This window comes from Sceloporus undulatus, chromosome 4 (assembly GCF_019175285.1).
Source record: "Sceloporus undulatus isolate JIND9_A2432 ecotype Alabama chromosome 4, SceUnd_v1.1, whole genome shotgun sequence".
Classification (NCBI taxonomy): domain Eukaryota; kingdom Metazoa; phylum Chordata; class Lepidosauria; order Squamata; family Phrynosomatidae; genus Sceloporus; species Sceloporus undulatus.
This window is the reverse complement of record NC_056525.1, coordinates 46,845,493-46,857,147: the sequence shown is the minus strand read 5'-3', so window position 1 is coordinate 46,857,147 and position 11,655 is coordinate 46,845,493. Positions and strand designations below refer to the sequence as shown.

The following is an 11,655-nucleotide window of genomic DNA, read 5'->3' as shown; positions in this document are numbered from 1 at the left end:
GCAAAATGAGTCAGAGTTCCTTTTGCAAAACAGAACATCAATTTCTCTTCCAAACAACTTACAGTTCCAGAAATTATAGTTCCAACACTATGCTGCTGCCTTGCTACTCTACCCTCCCACCCTAATATGCACATTCCTCACCCAAGGATAACCATTCCTTCTGCAGAAATCTGGCATGCGCTCAGACCCGTCATCTGAACTGACCCCAGTGCACAGATCCTAATTTTCTGTGCTACCACAAGGCCCTTGCACTTTTCACGTGTACGGAAAATCAGAGGAGAGGGCATCACTGTTTTTTTTCTTCTTCTGTAACAACACTCAGTTCAAATCTAAGAGCCTAGGAGCAAGAGGTGTGGTACATGAATCTGCTTGGGTGAGAGATTTACAATCTAACAGATGAATCAGGAATAGATTTCTTCAGGAAGGGGGAAGAGAAGAGGGAGTGTGTCTATTTGTGCACTTATGTGTATGTGTAGTGTAGAGGGGAAAATTCCTTCAGGAGGCAAAAGTTTATCCTTGTTTTTCTTGGGCAGAATCCCAGAAGCCCTACAGCAAAATTATTAGAATAATAAATAATACTGGAATACTCTGGTTCCAGAACAAAGACAGTGGCTTCAGTTCAACTTCAGTGAGTTATTTGCTCAAGCACACACTATATTATAAGTAAAAGTTCTGCGGCACCTGAAAAACTAACCATGAATTAGAACTTGCTTAATTTAATATAGTTGATTAAACAGGTTCTACCTCCCTAAAATCTTATATCATAATAATTAATACAATGATTATAAATATAATAATAATGATGATTTATTTCTAGCCCGCCCAATCATGAAGAATCCGGGCGGGTTACAACAGTAAAATACATCAAATTACAATAGAGTTTTAAAAAAAAATCAAACCCTAGACCTACCCCCCCATTCCCAGTACTAAAACAGAATTAAACAGTAATAGTATAAAAACATTAAAAACATTAAACAAAAAATAGTCAGAAAGATAGGCGGGGAAGAATAGACAGATGAGGGGACAAATATCTCTATGTCTGGGGAAGGTAACTAAGTTGGAAAGGTCTGCCGGAAGAGATCCGACTTAAGTGCTTTCTTAAAAGCTGTCAGAGTAGAAATATGATGGATCTCCTCCATAAAGACATAAAGGAATGCAGTAGCTCATATGAACTAACTGCAAAGATTTAAAAAAATCTGATGAAGTGAACTGTGTACACAAAAACATATGCTTGAAATTTCTTCTTCCAGTGGCTCTCACAGGTGCTACTGGATTCATGTTTCTATGGCTGTATCTGCACTGCTGAAATAATCCAATCTGACACCACTTTAAATGCTTTGAATCAATGCTATGGAATTATGGGAACCATAGTTTGTGAAACATTTAGCCTTCTCTGCCAGAGAGCTCTGGTGACCCAACAAACTACAATTCCCAGAATTTCAGTGCATTGAGCTGTGGCAGTCAAAGTGGTGTCAAACTGGATTATTTCTGCAATGTAGATGCAGCTTTAATAGTAAAACAGACTAGCGCAACTATCTCTTTGAATATTACTTCAGATATGAGGGGATGGGAGCAGGAATTAATGATCAGGAGCTGAGATTAGTACATTTCAAAAGGAATGACAACTGTGCCTGATCTGATATATAAAGGCTTTTACATCACCATTTTTTATGTTACTCTCTGCAATGGATCCAAAACAATTGATTCATATTACAAGAAATGCCATGCTGATTAACCATGAGAAAGACTATCCTCCCGGTGAAAGAGCTATTTTGATAGTAACATTACTTGCCTCAGAGGGTGATGAACTCTCCTTCACTGGAGGTTTTTAAATGCAGGTTAGGTTGACCCCTCTTGGGTTGCTTAAAAAATATATCCCTTCAAGGCAAAGGGTGGGAGGAGTAGACAGCTCTTGCATTCTCTTCCAACCTTGTGGTTCTTTAGTATCAGTATATGAAGGTCCAGAGCCTTTATGTACTGGTGATATAAATGTTGGTGACATAAAGGTATTATTTCTTTCAGTTACACAAAACTCTCAATTATCAGACAAGCTTCTCCTGTCTAATGGAAAAGCCTGTGTTACTCTAAATCCTACAGTTTCTTAAATTATCCTCTTCAACTATCTTTTATCTCCATATTTATGCTTTATTTATATTTTGCAGGGTAGAAATTGCTGTTTTGTATGTGCATGTGTATGTGCAACCAGCTGTGGGCAGTAAATCTGCTGAGTTGATGGCAAAGCCACATGTGCCCAGAAACTAATCTCCTGTTAATTTCCTCTAGCAAGAGGCTCAGTGACTTTTGCCTTTGTTGCTTTAATTTCAAACATAGCCCTTGGAGACAGAGAGAAGTGATATGAACCATCCACCCACACAGTCTTTCAGTTCCCAAGGCATGATGGAAATATTAATCACCAGTGTTACAGAGAGGGACCCAGAAGAAAGAAATAAGCTCATGGTACTAGGGATAAATCTATATAAGCTTCATGGTCCCTAGAGAAGCAGGGAGTAGTGGGGACTAGCTATCTCCGAAGTACACACCTTGAAAATGTTATTTCTTGGACTGCAGTTTCCAAAATTCCCCAGCCAGCAAAGATCTGTGACCATGCTGGCTGGGAGATTCTGATAATTGGAATTAAAAAAAATAAGTCCACTGGATGCCTAAGACTGGCTGAGAAGACTGAACTCCTCCCTTCAAGAGCATGGAAGCAAAAGAGGCAGCAGTATTACTCAATCATGACTTATTGGTAAAGACCTATTAATCAAGATGAATTGGCAAAGAGGAAGAAGTGCTGACCATGTTCTCTAGAACGTGTGCTCCGACAAGAGGGCCCTAACATCTGGGGTCCCTCAAGGAGCCATTCTGTCTCCCATGCTTTTTAACATTTACATGAAACCGCTGGGAGAGATCATCCAGAGACATGGGGCGTGGGGTTATCAGTACGCTGATGACACCCAAATAGTCTTCTCTATGTCTCCGACTTATGCAGTGACCAGGGATGGCATCTCTCCTCTCCTGGCCTGTCTGGAGTCGGTAATGGGCTGGATGAGGGACAACAGACTCAGCCTGAATCCAGAGAAAACGGAAGTACTCGTGATAGGTTCTCCCGGTCCAGGGATGGCGGTAGTTCCACCTGTCCTGAACAGGATCACGATTCCGGTGAAGGACTCGGTACGCAGTCTGGGGGTGCTCCTTGATTCGTCGCTCCACCTTATATCTCAGATGGATGCGACGGTCAGGAGCACCTGTTATCAGCTTCGGCTGATACACCAGCTGCGTCCCTACCTGGGCCGAAGGGACCTTGAAACTGTAGTACACGCTCTGGTAACCTCTCGTTTGGACTTCTGCAACGCGCTCTACATGGGGCAACCCTTGTACCATTTCCGGAAGCTGCAATTAGTACAGAATATGGCAGCCCGACTGGTCACTGACACATCCAGGGCCAGTCATATAACACCAGTGCTTAAAGATCTTCACTGGCTGCCTATTCGCTTCCGGGCGCAATACAAGGTGTTGGTTATTACCAATAAAGCCCTAAATGGCTTGGGCCCAGGGTATCTAGAGGACCGCCTCTCTCCATACAATCTGCCCCGCACACTCAGATCATCTGGGCAGCAATTGTTAAGAGCTCCAGAGGTCAGATTAGTTTCTACCTCCAGGAGGGCCTTTACCACCTCGGCCCCCAACCTCTGGAACTCGCTGCCCGCCGAGCTCTGCTCGGTCACCTCCCTAGCCCAATTTAAGAAGGGGCTGAAGACGTATTTCTTCGAGCAGGCCTACCCCTGACTCTCACCCCAGAATACTCTCCCCCCTCTCCCCCCTTCGTCAGCATTGCTGAGCTGGCATGAGTTTGTTTTGTTTTTATTATATTGTTTTTAATGTATTTTAATTCTATTGATTGTTCCTGTTGTACACCGCCCTGATTTCAAGAAGGGCGGTATAGAAATAAACTTTTATTATTATATTATTAGAACTGAGCAATTGACCATCTTGGGGGTGGTCCACATGGGCCAAATAAAATGTCTTCCCCCTGTCTTCTCAGCAGGGGATCCAGATGACACAAGTCTGGTCAATGGCCAGTTCAGCAATGAATCCATCATATATCCCCTGCCTTTAAAATGTTTTTTTTAAATACATGTTTAACTCCAGATCTTTCTGGAGATCCAGAGCCCTTTGTTGCGAAGCTGGGTGTCTGTTTACAGCATGTCCTACTGTGCCATCCAGTATGACCTCAACTATGGCAAGTTGCTCACTCTGAGGTCAGAATGAAGCACCCAGCCATTTGACTAATGTTGGACACCTCATGTTGACCTCAGAGGGAGTAAAGTACTGGGAGGGTGGCCACAGCAGGTGGCATAGAGGGAGACACATGTGAACAGCTGTCCAGCATCACAATAGAGAGACCCAGTCAATGGGGGGCATGTTGGGGCAGTTCTGGAGCCAGAATACTCTAGGGCAGAAGGACACCCTGATCACATGGCAGTTACCCTTTTATTTTAGCTTTCCAGATGTTTATTAAATCCCACTCTCTTCAAACCTTATCAATGGCCAGGTTGGCTAGGGCTGCTGGGCAGTGGAGTTCAGCAGTTAGATGGCCATATGTACCCCATCCTTGGTCTAATAGAGATCACAAGTGAAGGGACTGCATTGACTCATACTGCAATATGAAACTACAAGGAAAAGAAGAGCTGTTTACATAAGGTTCCTTCACTAATACTACTTCTTTTCCTCTTGCCCAACCTCATAGATTACTTGAATGAGATGTGATGCAAACTGGATTAAGAAGTAGAAAGTGCATTATACCATACTATAGTTCCTCCTTACCTAGAATATCTGGGCGTGGGTGATTTTGGCTAATACTTATCCAAATATGTAGAGTATCCTTATACTTTGACTATTGGTTGAGCCTTCCAACAGTGACAGTTTTGACAAAAATGTCCTTTGTGAGTTCATATGCCTAGATTTATTATGTTTTTTTTAAAAAAGAAATGTCCCCATGTTATAAATAAACATCAGATGCAACCATGTAGGTTACAGGGTCGAATGTAATGAAACTAAAATAATGAACAAGCTAGGAAATAATGAAAAAGGCAGTTTTATAAAGACAAACATGTACATTAATTTCATGAAATGTTAATAACAGAGAATTATTGTAGTAGGTTTTCTGCATCAGCAGGAGGTTGGACCAAATGCCTTTAGAGACCCTCTCCAGTTCTACAATGCAAAAGCTCTACTTGTAGGTTTGGCAAAGGGGTAGCTGTTCTAGTTCTGCCCTTATATGCTCACCCCCACTCACATTGGCACTGCCAGATTGCCAATATTTTTGTATTCAGTGGGAAAGGATTGTACATTAGTTCCTTTGAATTAAAATAGAACCCTGTATGTGATCAGGAACTCTATTAAAGCAGAGTTCTTGATTATGCAGAAGCTTCTATTCTAGTCCACCCATTGAAGTGTTGCAGAAGTACCCTTTGGAGTCATCTAGCCAGTCTGGAAAGGTCCAAAACAAGGAGAATGGGATACTGGGTTTAAGGATGACACATACAGCCCCATGACCCCTACACACGTATCTCTGTAGTGACCCATAACTCAGAGAGCCTTTCCCTTGAAAATTACATGAATAACCTATATTTTTACTGGAAAGTCTGAGAGCAATATTCCCAGTCCCAGTCTTGATGGATGAAGATGCTTCAGCAAGTCACTTGGAGATACCCATCTTCCTATGCCTGCCTCTTTTCCATGCCCCAAAGTATGTTACTGGGCCTTGGAGTAATCAAACAGAGAAGAAGTGGCAGTGGTATTCATTGTGTCAAGGTGAAGGGGCACTGCTGCACCTTGGCCTACCTGGCAGGCATTCAAAACTATAAAAAAATTTCTAACAACATCACTGCCTGTGATAACAGTATCTAATTCAATGCATCAACACCTGTGCACTTTTGCACAACATAAGGCACTAGAGTGACTCAGCTTGTCAGAGCAAGAGGCTGACTCAGCCAGCATTCTCCCTGTTCTTTAGATATAAAAAGAAGGCCTCAAGGAACAATTATTATAGAAGGGGCTCATTTTAGGAAGTCTCAGAAATCCAGCATCTCACATGAGCTCCTTGTGAAGGTGCTTAAATTTGTATCCAGTCTAATTAATCCTGCAGGCATCTTCCTAATAACACATGGCTTCTCAGGCAAGGAAACAGGAAGGAAAATGGAATGGTTTTCAGTTGTCCCTTCCAAGATCACCACTTGGTTCACTATGGAGGAATGTCTTCTTGCAACTGATGGCATCTGGCATGTTCAGCTCATACAGTTCTCTTCAATCATCTAACTTCAGTTGCTTCCAACATTGCCCATCCAGCATCAGGCTGGTGGGAAACCAAACAATGGAATGATCCTCTTTATCATATTGCTGCATCTGTATCTTGAATCTATCCCACTAAGTTCACCATAGAAAAGGCAGTTGAGGGCAGACAGTCAATCTATCTGCCCACAACACTTTGACAGGAGACTTTGTCTGAGCCATGCTAAGAAATCAAAAGTGGCAGTCCATTCTTTCTATAACTTGCTATCCAGGTTTTGCTGGATGCTTCTGGCATTGTTTTCTCTTGTATCGCCAATGCCACAGAAGAGAACTAACAGGTCTTCATTCAGTTGCAGGTGGAAATTGCCTTCTGTCCATTGGCAGGTGAGTTCACAACCATCAACTCCTCTACTCTCTCTATGTTCCGCTTAGGATCTGGCTCTTTTGATCCATTCATGAGAATCTGGCTGTTTGGAGCTGCCACGTGTTGCAGTGCTGGGAAAGAGAGGAAAAATCATTAGACCAGAGACAAAATGAAACAGTGACTAGACAACTACAAGTGCCAGAGACAGAATTGTGAAGGAGTTCCTATTAAAGAACAAGCGCCCAATTTTCTCAGGTTTGTTGCCATTTTGTAAAGCACTTAACATACCAAGAAATGTAACTGTAGCAAACTAGTAACAACAATAACAAATATAAGCCTTGCAGTGCAATTCATCTGGGCATTTCCTGTCTCTTCTTCAGTGTTCTGCAATGTTAATGGGCACACAGTGGGATTTCATCTGAAACTATAAAGCACCCTAGTGTGCATCTCCACTGTAGAAATAATGCAGTAGTTCTATTCTATTGAATCATGGGACCTGCAGTTTTACAGGGTTACTGCCCAAAAGTGCTGGTGCCTCACAACAAAAGAAAACAAATCTCAAGTGTCTGAAGGATTGAGCTTCAGCATTTAAAGTGATGTCAAAGTGCATTATTTCTACAGTGGAGAAAAGAAACTATACTTAATTGATTATGGGTGATTTGTATGAACCTGGGCTGGGGGGATCTTTCAAGAGGGACCTGCCTATTCATCATGACTCACAACAGAGGTTTGATACATATTAGTCAAATCTTCTCACCTCATCCTAACAGATGGTGGTATTTGTGTCAAGAGAACTACTCTGTCACCTCTGTTCAGTGCTACCTCTTTGTATCAGAAAGGTTGGAAGAGTTGCTATATGAAAGTACCTCTGCAAAATGCTACCCAAGAGCAAACAGGTGAGGCGATTAGTAGCTAAAGCAATGTGGGTGGATTGAGTGGGTTTCCATTCCTATTCCACTTTAACTGCTCTGGCTGCCTCTTGTTACATTCTGGGATTTGAAGTTTAGGGCTGGATGCTATCCCCGACTCACTGGTCTGGACATGAACTGAACAATAGCCTCACATTCATTGCACTTACTGACTGATGAGGATTTGCAGCATGGCAAGTCACAGCAGGATAAGAGAAACAAAAACAGGGCAAGAACACCTGCAAGAGGGGGAAGAACGAGGGGGAAATTACACTGCCTCTGATGGCAAAGTCCAGTAAGTAGGTTTTCCTTTGAGAGATGGACAACATTGGAGGCATTTACAAGCAGCAGAAATTTCTGGTGTTTAAATACCAAAAGGCACCATCCCATAGAAAAAAAACATGCTTTTAAGAACAAATGGGAGAGCAGGTGAGGAGTACTGACTCCTCTCCCTGACATTCAGCTTGCTTCCCCACAACTCTACTATCAAGAGCCATGTTTACCACTGAGCAAACTGTTCCAACAGCTTCAGGTAATAGAGGTGGGGAGTCAGCATTCCTGCCTCCCATGCCCTTCCAAATTCCCCTTTCCTCTCTTGGAGGACAGGGCTGTACCTGCTTATCCTGCACCCCCTAAACTATCATGTTGCCCTCAGATGTGGTGGCAGACTCTGCTCCCATCATCAGAGTTCAAGTAAGATCCATCTGCTAATTCAGTTAGCCTTCCTACATGAAATGGAGAAATGCCCTCTTGTTTTCAGAATGAATATTCCTGAACAGGCAGAATGTATGAAATCTTAGGGCTGAAATAGTGCAAGATGTAGGGTGAAGGCCACAACTTAGCAATGTTGCTTTGTGGACCACATTTCCAAATATCCCTCAGCTAGAATAGTCAGCATGTTGGTTGGGGGATGGCCTATCTCATTGCCAGGATTCAAGTAAGATCCATCTGCCAGTTTAGTCTCCCATGCTTCTATGGAATGGAGAGGAAGTGCCCTCTGGTTCATTCCTCAGGCAGCAAAAGGTTTTGGAGTCAGTCTCTGCCCTCTGTCCAAATGCTTTGCTCCAAGTGCAATTCTCAAATATTGGAACTCAGCTGAGGAAAACCTTGGAGAGGGGCAGAGGCTAAGGCTCCTCTTTGAGCTTTTCCTTTGATTGCACCAACTCAATGTTTACACACACACCAAAATTTGTCATCTAATCTAGTTTGGCGATCAATGATCTCTAGGTTAGCAAATTATATTTTAATAGAAATAGGTAAATTAACTGTTCAGCAGGGGGAAACTGTTTTAGAAAAACATTCAACAGATAATGGCCACGGTTGACTCATTGGCTATGTCAATCTGAAGTGAATGTTATCAAAGCAAAAAGAGATGTAGTTACTATTCCTTTACCAATCTCTTGTCAGACATTTTTAATCCACTATTTAAAGATTGCAGCAGCCCTAAAGGAGTAAGATAACTTTGAGTCATGAGTGAAACTTCCTTTGCAATGAGTGTGCAGCATCACTGAAACTAGTTAAACGCTATAAAAATGTGAAAATAATGTTCTACACTTTCTTATTTTGTGCTATTACTTATGGCTTCCTTTAAAACATTCTGAATTCTTGACCCCAAAACCATAAAAAAGAACAGTGAAGAAGCCACAAAGTATTTGACCATTTTGCATTCCTTCACTGAGGCTGATAAAACTACATACAGTTCTACAAATATAAGAATGCTTCGTCTATTTGCTAAACACTGGGATTTGCCACCACGTCCTTACCTAAGAAACATCTATGAAATTCATGGGGTCACCATAAGTAGACAGGCAACATTAAGGCGCCACATACAAATATATCTTGCTAGGTGAAGCAGGAAGCAGGAGGAAGGAACTCCACTCACACGCAGAGTGGAAAACCACTCTTTTGCTATGGTTCAGTCAGTTCAGTGTTACTTTTTCGTACTACAACTCCCAGAACTCTCTCAGGCACTGGCCATACTGGCTAGGCGATTCTGGATGTTATAATCTGAAAAGTAACATTTCCAAGCGAGTACAGTATTCTTCATATCCCAACACTGAATGAACATATTCACACACTTTTAGATATATCCATGTTACTCTGTGAAATCAGTATGTTGCGCATTTGATACTAACTGGAAGAAAGAATTTAGCAGCATGAGCTGTTGTAGACTTTAGTCTACTTCCTCAGACGCATTTACTTCCTCCACCAAATGCATCTTTGAAAGTAGACTTTAGTCTACAAAAGCTCATGCTGCCAATCTCTTTCTGTCAGTTAATCTCAAATGTGCTACAAAATCTCTTTGCACTCAGGAAGACTCAATCTGTGGAGCAACTATGGAATGTCAGGGTTTGTCCATATTCGCCATGACTTTCCACTAGACTACCTTGCCTTGCATATATCTCTGATTTCAGGGTACCATTAGAAAACAGTTAAGCATCCCAAGTTCTGGTTTTCTGAAGGGAAGGGGGGTTTCATTTGGGTCTTTGCCCTGACATGCCCATCCTCTCCCTGTGATGACTGGTGGAAAGTGTTTTGTATGACCACTGACCTTTGTTAGGGCCTAAACTCAGGAACTCCAAGGCCTTGCATTCAATTCAGATAGATTAGCTATCCTCAGATTGCTCTAGTCTCGTGTCTTCACTGTTTGACATCCAGGATGGTTGAAACAGGCTTTGAAAACTGGCTTTAGTCTGCTTTTAAAGATTTTTTTTAAATGTAGATGCTTTGGGACTTCTAGTCAGCAAGGAAGTGATAACTATATTTTAATAAATAAATGAGAGTGGTTTGAGTCTTGGATTAGGACTCTGGAGACCAGGGTTCAAATCTCAGCTTGGCCATGGAAACCCCCTGAATGGCCACAGGCAAGTCACACTCTCTCAGCCTCAGGGGATTGTAATGGCAAGCCAGCTCTGATTAAATTTGCCAAGAAAACCCCATGACAGGGCTGCCTTAGGGTCTCCATAAGTCACAGAGGACTTGAAGGCAAACAACAACAGACTTATTGACTGAAGATAGAGTGAGAAGACAGCCTTATGCTGGGGCAAAACCTTGGTCTGTCTAGCCCAGCTGGGTCCTCTCTCCTCCAGCCACAGCCACACTGTCTCAGGATGGAGCTTTTCTCAGGTCCCTTCCTTGTGATGGGTTCAATCTGAGATGCCCAGATCTGGATCCTCAGTCCCTGTGTCCTGCCAAAGACAAATTTGGGTGACCAGATGTTCTAACCACAAGGCACTGGAAAATGTAGGACATGGCCCACTAAGTAGAAAGCCAGGGACAGACTTATCTTTCTCCGCCGCCTTATTCTTTTCTATGCAGTGCTAACCTAGTATTGGAGGGAGGGGTCCTTGCTGAGCCTGACCTGGGCCTCCGGAGGAGAGTCGGGCGCGGAGCCTCTGGAGCGCCTGCTGGTTCTGGAAGCGGGCCAGGGCCAGGGCGATCTCGGCGTTCCAGGGGGGCTGCTCCTCTCGGGGGCATCGGAAGTCGATCTCCTGGCCCTCGCGGGTGACCAGGGTGAAGTAGACGTGGCGCCGCCTGCCCTCCACGCACTCCACGCCCCGCAGGCGCCCGAAGGACAGCTCCTTGTAGCCCCCGAGGCTCCAGCAGCAGCAGCAGCAGCAGGAGGAGGAGGAGTCCCCCGGACGGCGCCCGGGAGCCAAGAGGCGCAGCCCCCGCTCGCTCAGCAGGCACCGCTTGCGCTTCCAGCGCTGCAGCAGGCCCCCGCTCCGCTTCTCCAGCAGACCCTCGCGCAGCACCCGCTCCCCAGGCCCCCCGCACGCCATGCTCCCCGCCGCCTCTGCCCCGACACGCCCGCCTCGCCTGGCCTCGCCCCGGCGGCCATGCCCGCCTCCCAGGAGAGGATGGCAGAACTCCAGCCACTGCCCCGAAACGTCAGTCCGTGCTCCTCCTGGGCCATCCGCGAAGGAGGACGACGAGCCTGGGCCCGCCTTGACCAGATGTCAGAACCACAAAAGGGGGCAAGGCACCACCAAATGGAGGACCTTTCAGGACAAATGGAGGACATGGCCAAAAAACAGCTCCAAACACTTCATAGAAATATACATTCATGCTCAAAATGGCCCCCCCCCCCCC

General features: G+C 44.2%; 1 protein-coding gene across 1 annotated transcript; it reads right to left on the bottom strand.

Moving 5' to 3' along the window:
* Positions 1-5,079: 5,079 nt before the first annotated feature.
* Positions 5,080-11,345, bottom strand: PHLDA3 (pleckstrin homology like domain family A member 3). Its single transcript, XM_042464280.1, has 2 exons — positions 10,889-11,345; positions 5,080-6,786 (listed from the first exon to the last, which is right to left on the bottom strand). Exons 1-2 carry the CDS (start codon positions 11,343-11,345, stop codon positions 6,638-6,640), a joined length of 606 nt encoding a protein of 201 aa, XP_042320214.1. The 3' UTR covers positions 5,080-6,637.
* Between the last annotated feature and the right edge of the window lie 310 nt (positions 11,346-11,655).

Bases quoted from the DNA above. Each gene is read 5' to 3' on its own strand.
- PHLDA3 (XM_042464280.1), bottom strand. From the start codon at position 11,345: ATGGCGTGCGGGGGGCCTGGGGAGCGGGTGCTGCGCGAGGGTCTGCTG. The intron at 6,787-10,888 runs GTTAGCACTGCA...TCTCTTTCCCAG, and splicing joins ACCCCTCCCTCCAATACTAG to CACTGCAACACGTGGCAGCT.